At 44.9% G+C, this 22,699-nt stretch overlaps 1 protein-coding gene across 1 annotated transcript in view; it reads right to left on the bottom strand.

The window, feature by feature from the left end:
* Positions 1–22,699, bottom strand: part of RHPN2 (rhophilin Rho GTPase binding protein 2) — a 56,290-nt gene that overhangs the window by 12,438 nt on the left and 21,153 nt on the right. Inside the window, exons 3-9 of the mRNA XM_059903963.1 lie at positions 17,175–17,303; positions 14,445–14,520; positions 6,354–6,431; positions 5,855–5,979; positions 4,106–4,272; positions 1,933–2,120; positions 1,369–1,525 (exon numbers count right to left, since the gene is read on the bottom strand). Of these exons, the coding sequence (XP_059759946.1) occupies positions 1,369–1,525; positions 1,933–2,120; positions 4,106–4,272; positions 5,855–5,979; positions 6,354–6,431; positions 14,445–14,520; positions 17,175–17,303 (920 nt within the window). The remainder of the gene's footprint in view (positions 1–1,368; positions 1,526–1,932; positions 2,121–4,105; positions 4,273–5,854; positions 5,980–6,353; positions 6,432–14,444; positions 14,521–17,174; positions 17,304–22,699) is intronic.

The following is a 22,699-nucleotide window of genomic DNA, read 5'->3' as shown; positions in this document are numbered from 1 at the left end:
CACTCTAGGGGCTCATGATTTGGCTCCAAGCCCCTGCTCTCTACCTGCTCCCCATCACCCATCTCATGAACCTCCAAGCACAGCCCCACCTCAAACCTCTGGGGGCCTCCGTGCCTGCACCCTCCCTGGCATGTGTCCCCTCCTGACCTCACCAAACCACCCACTGCCACCTCAACACTTCCGGCCTCTGTTCCAGGGCTCACTCAGATCCTGTTCTCACTCTAGCTGTCCTTTGCCTCCTTGTTCAGATGGAAAAGTCCTCCTCAGAGTCCCAAGTCTAACTCGAATGGCACCGCCTCTGAGGAACCATCCATGACTACACCAAGGACTCCAACTGCTGCCTCATTTGTGTTCCTACCACAGTGACTGAAGCACTGTATTTCGGCTGGTTTACATGACTTCTCCTGCCTAATAAACCATATAATAATACTAGCAGGAGCAGCTGACACTTCCAGAGAGCCCACCGTATACAAGGCACTATTTAGCTTTGCATAGAGGCATTTAGTTTTCACAACAGCCTGTGAGATAGGTTCTCTTCATGTCCCCATTTTACAGATGAGAAAACTGAGGCACAGAGCAGGTAAGTAACTTGCCCAAGATCACCCAGCTAGTAAATGACAGAGCTGAGATATGAACCCAGGCAGTCTTGGCCCCAGAGGTTATCCTTTTCGTTACTCAGAGGGCTGCCTTGATTAGCACCAATTGCAACAGAAGTCCCACCCAACCTCAGATCAGAGCCAAGACTACGGGGAGGAGAGTGAGGCACTCACTGCAGGCTGAACATTTAAGGGGGTGCCCCAAACCCAGCCATCAAGATATATATGATATTTTAATACAATTTTCTAAATATCAAAATTAATACAAAAATATTCATGATAAACAACCGATCAAAAATTTTTTTTTATTTCAGGTTCCCATGTGGCTCAGTACGGCACCGTTATTGCTCTGCGTCCTTATTTAAAATTTTAATCACCAAGGATTTTTTTGCCTTAGTTTTGATTCATTTACAATTTTAATGTTAAAATATTATCTCAATTACTGAGTTTATCCCCTTAGATTTCGTGCCTGAGGCGAGTGCCTCCCTGGTCTAGTCCTGGCCCTAGATTCCAGGTGAAACATCATCTCCATGAAGCTGTCTGTTCCATCCCAGGCAGAAGGAACGCTACCCCTCTTCCTCCCACAGGAAGGAACCACATAACCCCTAATCCCACCCTGTTGCCTGGGCCAACACGTAATCCCCACCCTCTGCCCCCAGGCTGTGAGCTTCTCCCAGGCAGGCAGACAGCTCTCACTCAGCTCAGAATCACCCAGAGGCAGCAAAACCACAACCCTGACCAAACCCCAGAGCCCCGAGATGCCAAGCCTTACACCGGTGGTCGATGAGGAGGGTAGCTGTGAAGTAGTGGGCCAGGGCTTCGTAGTGGTGGGCCTTCACGCAGGCCAAGCTGGCCCAGGAGTATGGGATGTTCTCCTTCACTGGCTCCTGGTTCATGGCCGTGTGCAGCTGCCGATAGACCTCTCCCACCTAAAACGGAAAAAATGTTGGGAACGAGGAGGCTGGCACAGGGGCCCTCACGTACCCGAGCTGCAGAAAAAGAGTCCTTTCTTTTAGGCAGCGGCCCCTGCCAGAGGTCGCTCCAGAATCTGGGAGCAACTCCAAGGTCTCCTAGCGCTGTCAGTGTCAGAGTTAACAGGGAGATCAGGCCACTGTCATTATGCTGGTTTTTAGGCTAAGCTGCAGATGGAATCAGTGATCCGTATCTGAAACACCATTACTTGCCAGGAAAATGCAAGCCAGCACTCTGGCCAGCCTGGGCGGGCATGCTGCCCAGGTCACGGGCAAGCTGCCGTGGGAAGCCCCCGCTGCGTCCAGTGGGCCCACACCAACGAATCCCTCTCACTCCGAAAGTCACGGCAAACAGCAAGGCTTACCTTGGCAGCCTCCTGAGCCACCTTCACCAGCATGAAGAACTCGTTCTGGATCCCAGAAAGGCAGATTTTCTCAAACGTGCTTTCTTGGGCTTGCGCGAGCATCATTTTGACCAGCACACTGAGCATGGCGGGACTCATGTCGTAACTTGGAGTGTGAGTAAACGTCTCTTTCAGGTAGTTTAAAACCCCTACGATTGGAATTGTTTTGCACGTTAGTTGGGGATCATATTTATTTCACCATGCTGCTCAGGAGTATGGAAAATGACAGAAGCAAAAATATAAAACTGGTGTCCTGAAGCATCTTTGGAAAAATCTGATTCTCAATTACCATAAGATCCAGCAATTCTACTTCCTAGGTATAACCCCACAGAATTGAAAGCAGAGACTTAAACTGATATTTATACATGAACGCTCACGGCAGCATTATTCCCAATAACCAAAAGGCAGAAACAACTCAAATGTCCATCCACAGACATGGGGTACACAAAATGTGGTATATACCTACCACGGAATATTTCAGCCTTAAAAAGGAAGGCAAGTCTGACACACGCTACAACATGGATGAAGACATTACACTAAGTGAAATAGGTCCATCACAAGGACCAATGTCATATGATTCCACTGGGTGAGATGAGGTATCTGGAATAGTCAAATTCATAGAGACAAAAAGTAGAATGTTTCCCAGGGGCTGAGGGGAGGAAGGAATGGAGATTTAGTGTTTAATGGGACAGAGTTTCTGTTTGGGGTGATAAAAAATTCTGGAGATGGATAGTTGCACAACAATGTGACTGTACTTAATGCCAACGAACAATAATCCTAAAAATGGTTAAAATGGTAGTTTTGTTATGTATGTTTTACCGTAGCTAGAAAACTTTTGTTTTGCAACTCTCTTCCAAAACATTTACGTCTGTATCAAGCAAAGAAACCAGCCTGCTCCCTGGCCATTCCTATCTCACCTGGGACACTTGTGAGAAATTCCATATGTGACTAGACATTTGATGGAGGTGAAGGCAGAAGGCAGACAGAATGACGGAAGGGCTCTCTGGGGGGCATGCTCACACTTAACCCCTGGGTCATTCATAAATTCCGGGCTTTCCCCCAGGACCTCAAGAAAGATCAACTCAGCCACTCCAGTGGAAATTTTCATGCTGTAGCCCTCAGCTGACTTTTTTATGTGTTAGAAAAGTGTCACAGCATTAAATGACAATCAACCTGGAGCTGAAAGAAAATCTCCGGCACAAATCCCATCTGACTGGTTCTTCTGGTGTTGCTGCAAAGCATAAACTGCCCTGCAGAAGGAAGGCGACGGCTGCAGGCTGTCTGCTCCTTTCTGGGGTTCACTCCTACTCTGTTCTCAAGCTTTGTTTTGTCCATATCTCTGGAATCTTAGAGACAGGTCACCAAGCATAGCTGCTTCAGAGTCCTCAGAGAGAAAGATGAGCCCAGAAAAGGATTTACAGTGAAAGAAGTCAACTCCCACATGGAATTTCACAGTGTCGTTTCCTCCCAAGGGATCAATCATTTTAACCAAGCAATTCCATGATCAGCCAAAATGGCAAAGCCACAGTTCTTCACGGCCTTGCAGAGCAAAGTGAGATACCCCAAAAGGTTTTCTGCCAGGGGTAACACCCCGAAACAGAGTGACAAGGACCGGCACAGAAGGAAACTCGCTGTGGAGGCCTGCCCACTGCACCTCGCCTGGCAGCCCCCAGTCCTCTACAGGCAGAGAAGAGCAACCCTGGGTGAGCGAGCATCTCAGAATAAGCATAACAGAAAGGCAAGGGTAGTAATATGCACCAAACAGGCACGTCTGATGAAAGAGAAAAGAAAAAGCCTACATTCCCACCATTTGAGAAAACTTATTCTCTTCTTCGAAACTGTGTTCAAAGAAACAGTCCATTGACTGCCATCTGTGGGGCCACTCGTTTGGAAAAGATTAATCATTAACTACTGTGTACACGAGCCATATTCAGACAGAGACAGACAGGGTTTGAGCCAATAAGCGATTTTCTTGGTGGGAAGATAACACCAGCTCTGGAAACCGGCCTGGCCCTTTCAGGCCTGTGAGGCCAAGCGCGGGCCTGGGGAGGACCCACAAACCCCCTTCAGCTGGGGTACCAGGGCCACCTGGCAGGGCCAGGGCTCTATCCCGGCAGCCCTCGCAGAGACACACCTGCGGCTCTCTGAAAGGCATCCACTGCGCTCTGCAGCCCAGCTTCTGTCTGTCGATTGCACCGGGTCCCGATCTGTGTGTAGAGGGCTCCAATGTTAAACAGAATGCTGGCCTTCTCCAGCAGCAAGTTCTGTTGGCTGACCGGAACCCCCGTGAGGGAGTCATACCTATTTAAAAGAAACGTCTTTTGAGAATATGGATTCCTTGGCTAGTGAGTGCCACCTTTGGGTAAACATGGACAAAACTTATTTCTTGAATAAAACTCAAAGATGCACACGCAATGAGGTTTTATTTCCAAGCAAGACGATGGGCCTGATCATACTGGAAAAAAGACACCCACAAGCGCAAACAGAAATAGGGATTCTCAACCGGGACGCCCTTCCATAGGTGAATGGATATACAGACTGTGGTACAGCTACACAGTGGAAAATTATGCAGCACTAAAAAGAAATGAGCCATCAAGCCATGAAAAGACATGGAGAAACCTTAAATGCATGTGACTAAGTGAAAGAAGCCAATCTGGAAAGGCTACGTACTGTATGATTCCAACCATATGACATTCTGGAAAAGACAAAAAGAGTCAGTGGTTGCCAGGATTGGGGGTGGGGCGGGGGTGGGGATGCCTAGGTGGAAGGCAGAGGATTGTAGGGTAGTGAAACTGTTCTGTGTGACACTATGATATCATGTGGATACATGTCATTATTACATTTGTCCAAACCCATGGAAGGTAGCCCACCAAGAGTGAACCCTACTGTAAACAACGGATGTTGGGTGACAAGGAGCCAATGTAGGTTCATCAGCTGTAACAAATGGAACACTCTGGTGGGGGGATGTTGACAGTGGCGGAGGTCGTGGGTGTGCAGGGGCAGGGGCTACACGGGGACTCTCTACACCTTCCCCTCAATTTTACTATGAACCTGAAACTGCTCTAAAAAATACAATGTATTAAAAAAAAAAAAAAAAGAAGGCTTCTCCTAAATGAAATATAGCAATTCCTAACCCCTCATAATTCTTCCTGAAGTCTAAAAGACTCAGGATATGTTTTAAAGTTCACATATCAACCAGGGGATAGATATGGAGCTTCTTCCTAATTCAACACTAAGGAGAAGTCACATTTGGCCCTTTCACCCACGTGCAGGCAGCTAACACATCTTTAGGAAAAGTCATCTGCCTTTCCTTCCAAAAGGAAGCATCAACAGCCATCTGCTGTGGTGAAATTAAACTTTGAATATGCCCCTTAGCTACCGGGATTTACTTTCATTTCACACAGCCCTAAGCAACTCAGAGAAGAGGTATAGCATCTCCAAAATATTTAGACAACGCTAATCATGGAAAGTACCAACTCTGGGGAAGAATCCAAGGTTCTGCTTCAGTTTTTAAAATCTGATCTATTTCTGTTTGCTGCCCTTGTCACTGGGACAAAACCTGATTCCCACTCCCATGCCATCTGGGACAAGAATCTTGTTTCTTGTTAGTTCCACCTCAGAGCCCCAGTGTGTCCTCCGCGATAAAATGAGCATGAAAAAAATGCCTCTTCTCCTCGGCTCACTTGCTCTGAGAAGCAAGAAGCCACGGTCCGTTGGAGCCTTCTCCCCCTGGATCCCCTTCATAAATAAACACTGGTTTATCTACACGTCTCCTGTATTAACAGGACAGTTAGAAAGAAGAGGCCACAGTACAGAGGAGCCCCCGTGGGACAGAGGCTCCCAGCTGGGGCCAGAGTGGGAGAGCCCCAGCCCAGGCACCTACCAGGTAAACAGGATCCCCATTTGTCGGGTGGGTGGGAAGAATCGGCTCTCAACAAACCCCAGCTGGATGAAGTAACTCATCAGCAGCTCGACCCCAGCCTCATCTCGGCTGGGCGTCCGACAGGCCTGAAAGGAAAGGAACCACTGAGGGGGTGAGGGGGTGACCGGGTGAGCACAGAGCAGACAGCCAGGCAGGCAACATGCTCACACACGCTATTTCTCTGGAGCCTAGGCCCCCAGGGCTGGTATCATGAACTCTAGGAGAGATGGGCAAGGCTGGAGTGAACTCATGAGTCCTGGAACCCAGCCCCAGACATGTATGTCTGTCCCCTCTGTGGTCTTCTTATGTAGCAAGTTGAATGGACGATTCTGAAAGCTCCTCCCTATCACCTCCGACCACCAGCGATTCTACAAGACTTCAAATGAAATAAGGGGATCGTCTGAAGACTCATCAAGCTCTAGTAGCCACCCTCCTCACCCTGCCGCACACAGAAACATACTTGTCTCAGATCCATAAGATCTGCTATTTCATCTTCATAGAGGTAGCTATCTTCACTGTAATGTTCCAGAATAAAATCCTGTAAGAAAAATGAGATACTGTAAGGTGTGACTCAAAACCGTAAACAGGTAAAATAGTAATGTCTAAGGTGCCCCCCCCTTTAAAAATACATGTAGAGGGGCTTCCCTGGTGGCGCAGTGGTTAAGAATCTGCCTGACAACGCAGGGGACATGGGTTCGAGCCCTGGTCCGGGAAGATCCCACATGCCACGGAGCAACTAAGCCTGTGCGTCACAACTACTGAGCCCGTGCTCTAGAGCCCACGAGCCACAACTACTGAAGCCCGCGTGCCTAGAGCCCATGCTCTGCAACAAGAAGCGACTGCAATGAGAAGCCCGCGCACCGCAACAAAGAGTAGCCCCTGCTCGCCACAACTAGAAAGCCTGCGCGCAGCAACGAAGACCGAACACAGCCAATAAATAAATAAATAAATAAATAAATAAATGTTTCTTTAAAAAAAAAAAAAACATGTAGAATTCATAAAAACTTATGGGAGAGTGTACACTGCAGTGATTTTCTAAGTGGTGGGATTTATTTTCTTAATTTTATTTATGTATATTTAAAATTTTTGTTTTTGCTGCTTCAGTAAAAAGGGAAGTTGAAGTTATTTTTTATTTAAAAGTGGGGACTTCCCTGGTTGGTCCAGTGGTTAAGACTTCGCCTTCCAATGCAGGCGGTGCAGGTTCCACCCCTGGTCAGGGAGCTAAGATCCCACATGCCTAGCGGCCAAAAAACCAAAACATAAAACAAAAGCAATATTGTAACAAATTCAGTAAAGACTTTAAAAATGGTCCACCTCAAAAACAAAATCTTAAAAAAAAAGTGTCTTGGCAGCACAGTTAAGTGACTTGCATAAGTGACTATAAGTTCAATAATTCTAGCAAACATCACAGACATTCAGGGGCTCAGACCTTCGTCCTTTGGGCACAGGGTCTTCCTGGCAGAGCAAACTCAAGTCTGGGGACTGTTACGAGGATGCTACCCTCAGGGTCTGTGATGGGAACCTTTGTGAGAGCAGCTCCGTGCACTTCCACAAACAAAGCACCCCTGTGAGACCCCCAACGGGGTCCAGTGTTTCATGACCACTTGGTGAGTTCATTCGGTCATAAGATACATTGATGAACACCTGCTATGTGTCAGGCACTGTTCACAGTGTTGGGGCTACTTCAGTGAACAAAACAAAGATCTTGCCCCATGGAGCTTATAATCTCACAAGGGAGCACAGACAATAAGTAACAGGCACAACAAATAGGTAAACTATATCATATATTAGGAGGAGGCAAGTATTACAGGAAAAAATAAGATGAGTATAACGGGTATGGAGAATGGATTCTTGCATAACATCCTCCATAAGTGCTGGCTCTCCCTGGCTGCAAAAAGTTGAGGAGAGAGATTGTTCATTACATTTTCCCAAGTGTCTGGAGTATTCTCTTTACATGCTTTCTACATTAAAGTCCCTTCTGCTTTTTATATGTTCAGTGAATACCTACACATACACCCATATACTCTCCGCTTACAAAAATGGGACTGTACTGAATGAATATACACCATTGCTTTGCTCTTTTTTCTTTTCTTTTTCTTTTTTTTTGGCTGCACCGCGAGGCATGCAGGATCTTAGCTCCCCAACCAGGGATCAAACCCGCGCCCCCTGAAATGGAAGCGCGGAGTCTTAATCAGTGGACCATGGGGGAAGTCCCTGAAATCGTTTTCAAATATAATTAATTATGTTATTAGTGACATTAACTATGGTGAGGATGATCTGGGGGACAAAGCTCCTCTAGGGTTTCTCCGACAACATCCCTGAGAGCAGCGTTAGGGCCATGACTCAGGAGATGCTCCAGGATGAGAACTGTATCCTTTCCAGAGCAGCACGCTGTTCTGTCAACTTCTACTGTGGACACTGGCAAAAATGTTCTTAAACTTAGGAGAGAAATTACACTTAAAATGAGAAGTTAAAAGAGAAACTTTACATCAACCTCACAGAGGTCAAAGAGGATTTTGATACATTCTAAATGTATTCTTGACTTTGAAATTTAGTAACCTAGGATAGATTTAAACATATTTAGTAGAATAAAAAATACCAAGCTGAAACCCACTGTAAATATCAGGGGCAAGACAAGGATGTCTACCACCACTGCCATTACTTAGCATAATTCCAAAAGTTCTCTAGCCAACAATTTAAGAAAAGTAAGATATAGATGTTAGAAAGGAAGAAACAAAATAATTTTTGTGCAAAATAATGGTGTTTTTACAAACTCCAAGAGCGTCAACTAAAAAACCACAAAAACTAGTAAGAATTCAGTAAAATGGCCAAAAAGTTAATACTAAAAGTTAATAGTCTTATAAAGAACAGACTTGTGGTTGCTAAGGAGGAGAGGCGAAGGAGAGGGATGGATTAGGAGTTTGGGATTAGCAGATGCAAACTATTATATATAGAATGGATAAAGAATGAGGTCCTATTGTATAGCACAGGGAGCTACATTCAATATCCTGTAATAAATCATAATGGAAAAGAATATGAAAAAGAATACATATATGTATAACTGAATCACTTTGCTGTACACCAGAAACTAACACAACATTGTCAATAAACTATACTTCAGTTAGAAAAAAAAAAAAAGTTAATAGTCTTCCTTTCTTACACAAACAATAACCAGTCAGAAAAATAGAACGGGGGATCAAAAACTTTCACAATTATAACAAAAGTACAATATCCCTAGGGATAAAATTAATTTAATTAATTAAGCAGATAACTATTAAACGTTACTGCAAGACATATTTCATTGTTTCATTTATTCATTAAATCACTTTTTTTAAACGAGATAGGCATGATCCCTGCCCCCATAAAACTTGCTGTTTGTTGATTATCAACAACTGGAAATATTACGATCATGGATGAAAATGTACAATATTGTAAAGATGCAATTTTGTCCAAATTAAGCTATGAATCTCATGAAATTTCAGTCAAAACCCAAAAGTGCTATTTTGGAGAAACCTAACAAAACACGGAAGTTAAAAACATGGAAGAAAAGCCAAGAACATTTCGGAAAGCATAGTAATAAAGAAGGATTGCTCCAATTGGTGTTAAAACACACAGGGATTAAACAATGAAACCAAATATGGAGCAGAAACAAACTGAAGCAGATTCGAGAATCAGGTATATAACATAAGCCAGCATTCCAAAGAAGAGGAAAAGCCTGGGGCATCCACCAGCTCCAGGCAGGAAGGAGGGGCACACACAGGTGTGCCTGATGTGAATTTAAGGGAAGAACTCATCTAGTGATGTGGGCAGGGTTATGGGAAACCATAGGATTGTGCAGGACCTCCAGAGCCACTAGAACCACAGAGTTGAAGGGTCAAGGGGGAGAAGGAGCTATGGGAACCTGGAGAGGTGGCTGTCTGAAGTGAGCATCCAACAGCCACGAGGACCTTCCCTGCTCGGGGCGGGGGGATTGTAAAACGTACCCAGCTGAGGGAGCTGAGGAGTTAAAAGCCCCGACTTCCCTCTCTTCCCATCCTCTCATCTCCTGCTGTTGGCTACTCCCCCTCGGACACACCCAACAGAAAGCCACAGAGCAGGAATCTGCTGCTGCCCCCCCCCCCCCCCCCCCCCCCCCCCGGCACAGAGCAGGGTAGAGGAGGGCTGAGGGGGAGGGAGGGGCACGCAATGAAATGGACAGCATCCAGCACCACAGATGGATTCTTTTTTTTTTTAAATTTATTTTATTGTATTTATTTATTTTTGGCTGTGTTGGGTCTTTTTTGCTGTGCGCGGGCTTCCTCTAGTTGCAGTGAGCGGGGGCTACTCTTTGTTGAGGTGTGTGGGCTTCTCACTGCGGTGGCTTGTCTTGTTGCGGAGCATGGGCTCTAGGTGCACGGGCTTAAGTAGTTGTGGCACGCGGGCTCAATAGTTGTGGCTCACTGGCTTTAGAGCGCAGGCTCAGTAGTTGTGGCACACGGGCTTAGTTGCTCCGCGGCATGTGGGATCTTCCCGGACCAGGGCTCCAACCCGTGTCCCCTGCATTGGCAGGTGGATTCTTAACCACTGCACCACCAGGGAAGCCTCACAGATGGATTCTTTATACATAGTTCAGGGGAAACTGGCTACCCATTTTTTGGTGAAAATAAAAAGTACTACACCTCATTGTTTTACACACAAATTCCTGATTGATTAAAGATTTAATGTTAAAAAATTTTAAAGCACTGGAAGAAACTATAGTAAAATATTTATGTCTTCTTGATGTGGAGAATGCCTTTCTGAACACGTTATCAAGGAAGAATTGTTCAGGGAAGAACTGTTAAGCTTAACAACATAAAATCTGTTTGGAAAAAAAAAAGATATACTTTTTAAACTGGTATTGCTTGTAAAACAAGTTAAAGGAGAGAACCTACTGGGAGAAATATTTGTAACGTACATAACCAAGCATTACTTTCCTTCATACGTAAAAGAACTCTTAAAAGCAACTCTATGGTAAAGCAGACAAAGGACAGAAATAGGTATTTCCAAAAGGACACATGTAAAGGACAAATAAACAAAAGCGGGAACTCTAGTACTGATCAAAGAATGCAAACTGTCATGATATCATTTTTGCCTGACCTCACAAAATCAAAATGATAAGCAATACCCAATGTAAGCAGTCATACACTGTGGGAATGTAAGGCAGGACCACTTCTGGTGGGTACTTTTTTTTTTTTTTTTTGGCTGTGCTGCATGTGGGATCTTAGTTCCCTGACAAGGGATCGAACCAGTGCCCCCTGCAGTGGAAACGCAGAGTCTTAACCACTGGACCGCCAGGGAAATCCCTAACATGTATCTTTGACCTACCAAATCCTCATCCAGAAATTTATACAAAGGGAATATTCAGCAAAGTGTGCAATGTGCTCAGAGAGCTGCTGACAACAGTATTTGAAAGCTGCCTTAAGAATGAAATTGGGACTTACCTGGTGGCACAGTGGATAAGTCTCTGCACTCCCAATGCAGGGGGCCCGAGTTCAATCCCTGGTCAGGGAATTAGATCCCACATGCATGCTGCAACTAAGAGTATGCATGCCACAATTAAGGAGCCAGCGAGCTGCAACTAAGGAGCCGGTGAGCCACAACTAAGGAGCCTGTGAGCCGCAACTAAGACCCAGCACAACCAAATAAATAAATAAATATTTAAAAAAAAAGAATGAAATTAATAACTACCTTATTTAGCACCTACTACCAGAAGACACCATGCTAAGCCTGAACAGATCACAGGAGTCTCACAGCCTCCTAAGGCAGGCCCCTGATCAGAGGACAAGATCGGGTGCTCAAAGATTAAGTACCGAGCAAGTTACATAGCTCAGTGGGGAGATGGGGGGCAGGGGAGGGAGGTGTGTGGCTGTGAGGGATCTTTACGTGTCTTGATATTTTCTGAATGTTTTGCAATACTGTTCTCAGTCGGAAAAATAAGTTAATAAAGACATATTTAAAAGCAAAAAAACCCCGTGAATTCTCTGAAACGGAATTGACTTTGATCGTGTTTTTTTATGAAGCCATTTTAAAGTCCATTTATTTAAAACAGAAAAAAATCAGACCATGAAGCTTCAATGACCATTAAACATCACATGGATACACAGATTTGAAAGACAACTTGAATTGCCCTAATTCAGTCGGCCAAACTACTTCTGTGGCACCTGTCTGTGTTACTCTCAAGGACAAACGTGGAAGGAAAAACAGAACATCCCCCAAACATTCTCATTTTTGTATGACTGACATTTGTAGAGTCCTTCTTAGGCTAAAATGACATGGCTGGAAGCCTCAGCTGAATAGCACTTGGCCATACCCACAACATGTGATTTTTTTTTTCCCCCACTGGCTTTAATGTGAATTCAGCATATGACATGTTTGGATCCTTACAGATGCCCATGAAATTCCCAAGTTTCTCCAAGAGTCTCCCTTTTAAATGCCTGTGTTCTTTATTTTTATTTTTTGGTAACCTTTACAATTCCTTCCAAACTCAGACATTTTGTGGTTCTAAGTATGTCTTTTTTTTTTTAATTGAAACATAGTTGACTACAATTCTATGCTAGCTTCAGATGTATTACATATGATTTGACATTTGCATACATTATGAAATGATCACTACAGCAAGTCTAGTAACCATCTGTCACCAAAGTTATTACAGTACTAGTGACCATATTCCTTAGGCTGTATATTATAACTCCCTGGCTTACTTATTATATAACTGCAAGTTTGTACCTCTTAATCTCCTTCACCTACTCCACGCCCCCCGCCCCCAAATGCCTGCACTCTTACAGCTCTGGCACCAAGCAACAAACTAAATCTTAAAAGAAACTATTCTACAAAAGCAACTAAAACATTTCCACAGACATGAGCATTGTCTGGAGTCTCACAGACCTGTGGCAAGTGTCACATCTAAAAGTTCAGGGGACCTGTGAAAAGCTGCCATATAGCTGTGGATTGTTTCCTACCCAGAAAATAAAATCTTGGCGATCCTGCATCCAGCAAGATTACCAATGTCCCTTCTCAAACTCCAAAATAAACCCCAAACTCACAGGGCCCGGGACCTGGATTTAAACAAGCAGCAGTCCACAAGGCCATAAGTGAAAGCACTTATATGTCAAGAGACTCACGCAGTCTCTGATTGAGATTGGAGGTCAAGTGCAAAGGCTTCTGAAGCATTAACCAATTGCTTTTTAAAAGAACAAATTGTGTAGGGCCCAAAATGCCATACGATCATTTTTTCCTTTTCTAAATTAAAAGCAGTCCAAGATGAGTCAACTAACAGGATTACTGTGAAAAGAAACAAAACTCTCTGAAGCATTTTTCACGATGCTGGGATTCATTCCTATACACCATGCCTGTGCTGGAAAGCTCAGAGACAGGCACTACCTTCCACCTCATCGCCACTTTCTCCTCCTAAATGGAAGTTTGAGGTGAGTCAGTAAAACTCAGAGTGATGGATGCGGGGCGAGGAGGAAGAGGAAAGCATTCCAGGCACGGGGAGGCCTCTCCTGGCCCCAAGGCATCTCTGGGTGACTCCATCAAAACACATCTTCCACTTCCCACCTGGATCCCCCACTGAACCACGGGATCCAAAGGCAGGGCCTGTGACATCAACAGCACCCTGCACAGTGACAGACACAGATGGGCTTACAAGTACCACTGCTTGCCAGGGACACCCTGGCTAAGGGGAGGCCAGATACCGTTCACTTTAAAGATGTGAATTGTGCGGTGTGTGAATTATATCTCAATAAAGTTGTTATTGGAAAAAAAAAAAGATGGAAGGAAAGAAGGGAGGGAGGGAGAAAGAAGGGGAGAGAGAAAGAAAAGAGAAGGTAGACATCCAGGAATTAGGGAGCAGGGGGGATCCATAAACTCTAGCTATTCAAGTATTTAAGCTATTCAAGTATTTACTTTGTTTTGGTGTTTTTTTGTTTTTTGTTTTTGTTTTTTGGCCAAGCTGCGTGGCTCGTGGGATCTTATTTCCCCGACCAGGGATTGAAACCAGGCCCCGACAGTGAAAGTGCCAAGTCCTAACGACTGGACCGCCAGGGAATTCCCTGATTTACTTTGAAATGTATCAAAAAATAAAATGGATTGATGTATAGATTCAGGGATGCATAAATGGACGAATACGTGATAAAGTGACTACAGCAAAATGTTCACAGGAGAACCTAGGTAGTGAGTATATAGGGATTCACTGTAAAATTCTTTCAATTTTTCTATTTTCACAATAAAATGTTGAGGGGCATAAACTTTGGCTATTCTTCCAAAAACGTGGCCTAAATTGGTTATATACCCTCTTTGACTTGCCTCCTGGGGTGGACTGGCCCGGGTTTCCAAACCCTTCCCCAGAAGCCTCAGTGACCAGATGAAAGGGAGCATCTGAAAGGACGGCACAGGCTCTGAGGGGGCTCAAGGCCACCCTGCAGAAATCAACTGACAGTCAGAACATTGAGCCTAAGGCCACTCACAAGGGATACACAACTTCTAGATTTCCCTTTTAAACAGTGAGTCCAGTGCCCCTTGCTTTGAGATTTACCTTGAGAACGACTGAAAAGTCAACGTCCTTGGTTTCCTTCAGGCCAAGTGGAATCAGGGGAATCGTAAATGCCTCCCTGGAAGGAACACAGCAAGGTACATGAACATCCGTATGCCGGCCACTTTGCACCCCCCGGCCTTCCCCCAGCAGCCCAGCTCACGTCCCCACCCGCTCTCCCCCCGCCAAGCTAGCACACACCAGTTCATTTTCCATAAAGAACACTCGGGTCACGTCCCCATCTCTGTTCCAAAACTGGTCCCGGACCCCGGCAACTTTTAAACGACCTAGCCTAACACATGAGGCCCCTACCAGCTCCACCCTGATTTAACCCTCCAATCGCTACACTTCTTTGAGTAACTGTGCTGAGAACCTACTGTGCACCCGGGGCTGTGCCTGGTGTGCTCACTGCTCCACCATCTCCACCCAACCCCCATCCCCCTCCGCCTCTCCTCACTGCAGCGGGTCCCATCTCTCTTGCAGCCCTCCAACCCTGGGCTCTCAAGGGCCTCCTCCTATACGGCGTATCCCTCTAGGTGTCCCATCCCCATCACAGGAAGGCCTTGAGGGCAGGGGCCCCATCTGACACCTCAGTGCACCTGGCTCCCAGCCCTGGGTCAGACCCTGACCGGCTGTTTCCCCTCCACCTCCTCTCCCCGCACTCACCAGCTGGTTACCCAACAGGTCGCCCTGGGAGTGGCCTTAGGGGCAGAGCTAACAGGAAGTGAATGGGGCTCAGCTCTGTTTTGCAAACAGGGATTTCGCTCCCTGACCTGTAACAGGAGACCTCCTGGGGTTGCTCAGCCCAGCCCGGGGAGGAGGCCAGGAATGCAGGCAGGGTGAGTGCACAATAGGCTGTAAGCTGAAGCTGCCTCTGTGGGGGACAGAAAACAACAGGGCTAAGCTGAAAGCAGGCGAGCCCCAGCGGGGTGTACAGCTTCCCCAAAGCCCTCTCCTGACGGAAAGCTGGATCCTGCTAGAAGGAGATGAAGCCAGGCCGTGCTGCTGTCCTCTGGGCCCCAGCGTGCTCCTGGCCTGACCCCCACGGGGCTGGCTCTCCCTGTGACTGTCCAGGAGCAGCCAGCGTCCCGAGGCCTCCGGGCCAGGGCGCCCCGCCCTCCATCTTGCGCTAATATAACTTTTTCCGTAACTTCCGGCTTCTCTGTGTTTTCTCATCTGCACAATGAGATTGTTTCTTCCCTGCCTACCTCATAGAAATGTTTAAAAATCAACCATGCTGAGAAAAAAACAATCTGCTTTGAAAACGGGAAGAGGGGCAGATGGAAATGCAAGGTGTCATTATGCATCTGCACATCTCTCTCCCCTCTTCCCAATGCACAGGGGACAGACCGGCCACTTTAGAGCCGCACCGTGGTCACACAGGGGCCTTAACTGCATGTCTCTGGGGGACACCCTCGTGATGGACAGCCCTGTGCTTCAGTACGGTGAGGGGGGAATATAAAACATCCTACATTTATCACCAAAGTTTGGTCCAGCCTTGCTTCCTCGAGGAACTTTGACCTTCTGGGCAAAACACTGGAATTTAATACCAGAGCATAGGCTGGGGGAAGCTGTGCATTGACTGTTCTGATTAGGTGTCAGACTGCACTGGGAGCCCACAGGTAAGCGAGGCAGGACACACGGGCTGGCTCATGGACAGTCACCAAAGGAGCAGAGGTTTCACACGTGACTCAGAAGAACACCTCGGGGACAGTGCAGAGGATTGGGGACAATCAGGAAAAGCACATTCCAAAGGTGACTCAAGGTTCCCCAACATTCTCCTTCTGTTAATCCAGGGAATTATTTTCTGACTGGGTTTCCCCTGGGACTCCCTTACCTTTTGAGAAGTACCACTTCCCCACACAGAAAAGTATGTAAACTGTTCTTTAGAGCTCAAAGTTTTTTCTTTCTTTTTCGGCTGCCCCACGCGGCATCTGGGATCTTAGTTCCCTGCCAGGGATCGACCCCGCGCCCCCTGCGTTGGAAGCACAGAGCCTTAACCACTGGACTACCAAGGAAGTCCCCTCAAAGTTATTTCTTCTTAAAGATGGACTTTTCTTTCCAAGGTAGCTCACCTTGGGGTGGGAGACTCTCTGAGCTTTTCTGAAGGTCACACCTCAACATCTGGTCTCCTATAAACACTCTCTAAGGGATGCTTCTGAATTAGAACATCTGTTTCTCAAATATTTAATGGGGGACATTTCCAAAGTGTCTCAGTCACACTGTCTCCTCAGGGAACTTGCAAAGGTCTCATAATCTTTGATATAAAAGGCAGTTTATATGTTTTTGTACTCTTATCAACAGAATGACCCAGAGTCAGACCGTGTGCATGGTGCTGAGGCTGACAAGGAAGAAGGCAGGGCTTCCTGGGGCCCATCTGGCAGGCTGGCTCTCAGAGCTAACCACAGCCGCCCTTCCAGGGTATCTTTATGACCGAGCCACCACCCAGGCCACCTGAGAGACACCATCTCCCCACCTGGACCCAGCCACACAGCTCTCCTGTAAAACTATGTCCCGTGTGTCCCCAGGACAAATAAATGCCTTCTTGCCCAACTGGCCAGGTATTTCCAACAAACTCCATGGGTTCATCCCTTTAATTCCTACACCTTGCTCAACCCCAAATTGGATCAAAGTGGGGTCTGCCACACCCTCAGGCCTATCTGTGCACCATCCCTGATGTAGGCATGTTCCAAGGCTCAGAAAGTATCCAAAAGAAGTGTTGCCCCCACTTACTCTGTGCTCTGATAGACTCCCACCGAGATGTTGAGCCCCTCCAGCTCTTCCTTAAGCATTTGCAGGTCTGAGTTCAAGAAGCTCAGTTCCAGGCGCACCTGCTCCCGTACCTTTTGGTTCGTGGCTGCTCTGTTAAAAGAGAGGGGGGAGAGAAGCATCCTCAGCCAAGCATCCCAGCTGCCGGGTGAGCAGATACCCCAACCCTTGTCCCCGTAGGGAAGTTCTGAGGGTCTGCCTGCAGATGGAGGAGCCAGATGTGATCAGATAAGGTGTCTCAGGGATGCTGGGCACCTGCCCCATTTTGAGCCACACCTGCCAATAAATGGACCTAGGATATAGCCAATGACACTGAGCTGCCTGACATGAACGCTAAGACCTCTCTGTAAGAATTAGCCTTGAGAAGACAAAAAGGAGTTGCTCCTAGTCACCCATAACAGACCATAAATTTTCCCCTTAAAAGGAAATGGATGAGGGCTTCCCTGGTGGCGCAGTGGTTGAGAATCTGCCTGCCAATGCAGGGGACACGGGTTCGAGCCCTGGTCTGGGAAGATCCCACATGCCGTGGAGCAACTAGGCCCGTGAGCCACAATTACTGAGCCTGCGCATCTGGAGCCTGTGCTCCGCAACAAGAGAGGCCGCGATAGTGAGAGGCCCGCACACCGCGATGAAGAGTGGCCCCCACTTGCCGCAACTAGAGAAAGCCCTCGCACAGAAACGAAGACCCAACACAGCCATAAATAAATAAATTAATTAATTAAAAAAAAAAAAAAAAAGGAAATGGATGAGAAAATAGAGGCGGTAACACTCCCCAGTTCATCCTATGAGGCCAGTATCACCCTGATCCAAAACCAGAGGAAGACACCACAAGAAAACAAAACAACCAATCAATATCCTTCATGAATACATATGCAAAAATCCTCCATAAAATATTAGCAACTTGAATCTAGCAACATATACAAAGGATTATACATCACGACCAAGTGGGATGTATCCCAGGAATGCAAGGTTGGCTTAATATCCGAAAATCAATTAATGTAACATACTATATCAACAGAATAAGGGACAAAAAATAAATTGTCATCTCAACAGATGCAGGAAAAAAAGCATGTGATAAAGTCCAACACAGATTTATGATAAAAATCCATAACAACCTAGGAATAAAAGATAATTTACAAAACTTGATAAAGGGCATCTACAAAAACCCACAGCTAACATCATACTTAATAGTGAAAGATTGATGCTTTCCCCCTTATGATCAGGAACAAGGCAAAGATGTCCATTCATGCCACTTCTAATCAACACCATACTGGAGGTTCAAGCCAGCAGCAACAAAATAAATAAAGAAATGAAAGGCATCTGGATTGAAAGGAAGAAGTAAAACTGTCTTTATTCACAGCTGTCATAATCTTGCATGCATAAAATCCCCAGGCATCCACAAAACAAATACTGGAACTAATAAATTTAGTTAGGTCACAGGATATAATTCAAAATATACAAATCAATTTTTTTTCTATATACTAGCAATGAGCAATCTTGAAATGAAATTAAGAAAATTTCACTCAAAATAGTATCAGAAAGATCAAAATACTTAGGAATAAAATTAAGAAGCACAAGACTTGTACACTGAAAACTTCAAAACATTGCTGAGATATTTAATGGAGAAACATTCCATGTTTATGGATTGGAAGACTCACTATTGTCAAGACGTCAATTCTCTCCAATTGATCTATCAATTCAAAGAAATTCCAATCAAAACGCTAGTAAGCTTTTTAGTAGAAATTGACAAACTGAGCCTAAAATTTATATGGAAATGCAAAGGGCCTAGAAGGGCCAAAGAAGTTTGAAAAAGAACAAAGTTAGAGGATTTATGCTATCTGATTTTAAAACTTACTATAAAGCCTCAGTAATCAAGATGTGGTATTGGCATAAGGAAAGGCAATGGAACAGAACAGAATCCAGAAATAAATCCTTATATTTATGGTGAATTGCTTTTGACAAAGGTGACAAGAAAATTCAAGGGGGAAAAAGTCTTTCTGACAAATGATGCTGAAGCAATTGGACATCCCTAGGCAGGTCAGTGTCCCCAAGACCACCGCCAGGTTCAGTGATTTACTAGGAGGACTTGCAGGACTCAGGATATAGTTGTACGCATTGCTCTGACTTATTACAGCAAAAGGACACAAAGCAAAATCAGCTAAGGGAAAGGTGCATGGGGTGAAGTCTGAAGGAAACCAGGCACAGGCGCTAAGCGTCCTCTCTCCCAAAGGAGTCACACAGGACATGCTTAATTCCTTCAGCAAAGAGTTGTGACAACGCATGTGAAAATGCTATCTTCCAAGGAAGCTCATTGGGGTATTTACTGGGGGCCGGTCAGGTAGACACCTCTGCCTAGCATGTTCCAAAATTCAAAACTCCTAGGAGGAAAGCGGGTATTCAGTATAAACCACATTGTTTGTGCAAATAGTTTAAGTATAGTGAGCTCCTCTTATCAGTTCTGGGAATGGTGGGAACTCTTCTGAAGTCTAAGTTTCCAGATACCAGCCAAACACCAACCTTGCAAGCAGGGCTTTCTAAGGATAGCCATCTCAGGCCGGCTATGATAACTCTTTTCTGCACGATAGGCAAAAAATAAATCTCAATCTAAATTTTACACCAAACCAAATATTAAGTCAAAATGGATCAGAGACCTCAGTAAAAGAGCAAAAACTCCAAAACTTCTAGAAGAAAATCTTCATGACCTTGAGTTTGACAAAGTATTCTTAGCTACACACCAAAAGCACAATCCATAAAAGAAGAAACTGAGGACTTCCCTGGTGGCGCAGTGGTTAAGAATCCACTTGCCAATGCAGGGGACACAGGTTCAATCTCTGCTCCGGGAAGATCCCACATGCTGTGGAGCAGCTAAGCCCGTGTGCCGCAACTACTGAGCTTGTGCTCTAGAGCCCATGAGCCACAACTACTGAGCCCATGTGCCACAACTACTGAAGCCCGTGTGCCCTAAAGCCCATGTGCCACAACTACTGAGCCCACGTGCTGCAACTACTGAAGCCCGCGCACTCTAGGGCCTCCATGCCGCTACTACTGAACCTGTGTGCTGCAACTACTGAAGCCCGCGTGCCTAGAGCCCATGCCCTGCAACAAGACAAGCCACCGCAATGAGAAGCCCACACACCACAACAAAGAGTAGCCCCCACTCGCCGCAACTAGAGAAAGCCCGTGCACAGCAACTAAGACCCAACGCAGCCAAAAAAAATAAAAAATAAATAAAAATAAACTGCACATAAAAAAAAAAGAAATCGATTAACTGGACTCATCAAATGTAAAAACTTCTGTGCTTCAGAAGATACCATCTAAAAAAACAATGAAAAAAGCCAGACTGGGAGAAAATATTTGCAAATTATATATCTGATAAAGAATCTGTATCCAGAATATATAAAGAGTTCTGTTAATTAAATAACAAAAAGACCACTCAATTTTTTTTAATGGGCAAAAGATTGTTTTAAGTTGATTATAATTGACATACAACATTATATTAGTTTCAGGTGCACAACATAATAATTTTATATTTGTATATTTTCAAAATGATCACCACAATAAGTCTATTTGCCATCTGTTACCATACTTAGTTACAGAATTTTTTTTCTTGTGATGAGAACTTTTAAGATCTACTCTCTTAGCAACTTTCAAACATACAATACAGTATTATTAACCATAGTCACCATGCTGTACATCACATTCCCATGACTTATTTTATAACTGGAAATTTGTACCTTTTGACCACATTCACCCATTTCATCTCCCCTGCAGCCTCCACCCCTGGCAACCACCCATCTGTTCTCTGTATCTATGAGCTTGGGGGTTTTTGTTTGGTTTGGTTTTTTTTTTATTATTTTTTAAAATATTTATTTATTTATTTATCTGGCTGTGCCAGGTCTCAGTTGGGGCATGCAGGGTCTCTTAATTGCGGCATGCAGGATCTTTAGTTGTGGCATGCAAACTCTTAGTTGTGGCATGTGGGATCCAGTTCCCTGACCAGGGATCGAACCCAGGCCCCCTGAATTGGGAGCATGGAGTCTCAGCCACTGGACCACGAGGTAAGTCCCTAGGAGTTTTTGTTTGTTTTGTTTTAGATTCCACATATAAGTGAGATCACATAGTATTTGTCTTTGTCTGACTTATTTCACTTAGCATAATGCCCTCAAGGTCCATCCATGTTGCTACAAATGGCAAGATTTCATTCTTTTTTATGGCTAAGTAATATTCCATGGTGTGTGTGTGTGTGTGTGTGTGTGTGTGTGTGTGTATCACATTTTCTTTATCCATTCATCCATTGATGGACACTTAGGTTGTTTCCATATCTTGGCTATTGTAAATAATGCTGCAATGAACATAGGGGTACATATATCTTTTCAAATTAGTGTTTTTGTGTTCTTCTGATAAATATCCAGAAGTGGAGTACGTAGGTCATGTGGCAATTCTATTCTTAATTTTTTGAGGAATCTCAATACTGTTTTCCATAGTGGCTGTACCAACTTATAGACCCACCAATGCTGTATGAGTGTTGGGATTGTTTTCTTAATTTATCTTTCTGATAGTTTATTATTGGTGTATAGAAATGCAATTGATTTCTGTATTTTGATTTTGTATCCTGCAACTTTACTGAATTCGTAAAATGGGCAAAAGATTTGAATAAACATTTTACTAAAGAAGTTCTATGAATGGCTAATATGTGCACATGAAAAGATGCTCAAAGTCTTTAGTCAATAGGGAAACGCGTGTTAAAACCATAATAAGATACCAATACACAACTACTAGATTGGCTATGATAAAGAAAACAAACAATAACAAGTGTTAATGAGGATGTATAGAGAAACTAGAACCCTCCTGCACTGCTGAATGTAAATGACATAGCCACGTGGGAAAACAGCTGGGTAGTTTCAAAAAATGTTAAAACATAAACTTACCATACAACCAAGTAATTGCACTCCTAGGAATCTATATGAAAGAAATGAAAACATATGTCCAAACCAAGACATGAGTGTGAACATTTATAGTAGCATTATTCCTAATAGCCCCAAAAGTAGAAAGAATCCAGATATCTAACTGGCAAATGGATAAGCAAAATGTGCTATATCCATAGAACGGAATAGTGTTAAGCAGGATGTAGGAACAAACTTTACCCAAATTCTCAAAGCAGGGTTTCTGCCACCTGCTCAAAGACCTTACAGGTGCGAGCTCATTTTACAGATTGGGAGTCACTGCGAAAACAACTGTGGCAATAACAACCCAGTTCTAAGCCAGGTCTTGCTGAGCACATTTCCTTGAACCATTCTGGCAAGTCCTCAGCCATGGCTCAGGCCAGGTACCAGAACTGTCCTCATCCGTGAAATGGGTCACCAGCCAAGAGCTCCAGCCAGCCAGAGAGACAGTACCTGACCACCTCCTCCTCCTCAGCTGATGAAAATCCATCTACCTGTCATTGGCCTGCTTTGCTCACCACCTGTCCACCTTTCCTCCAGAGAGCA

The sequence above is a fragment of the Balaenoptera ricei genome, chromosome 19 (genome assembly GCF_028023285.1).
Source record: "Balaenoptera ricei isolate mBalRic1 chromosome 19, mBalRic1.hap2, whole genome shotgun sequence".
Taxonomy (NCBI): domain Eukaryota; kingdom Metazoa; phylum Chordata; class Mammalia; order Artiodactyla; family Balaenopteridae; genus Balaenoptera; species Balaenoptera ricei.
This window is presented reverse-complemented; position numbering and strand designations above follow the sequence as displayed.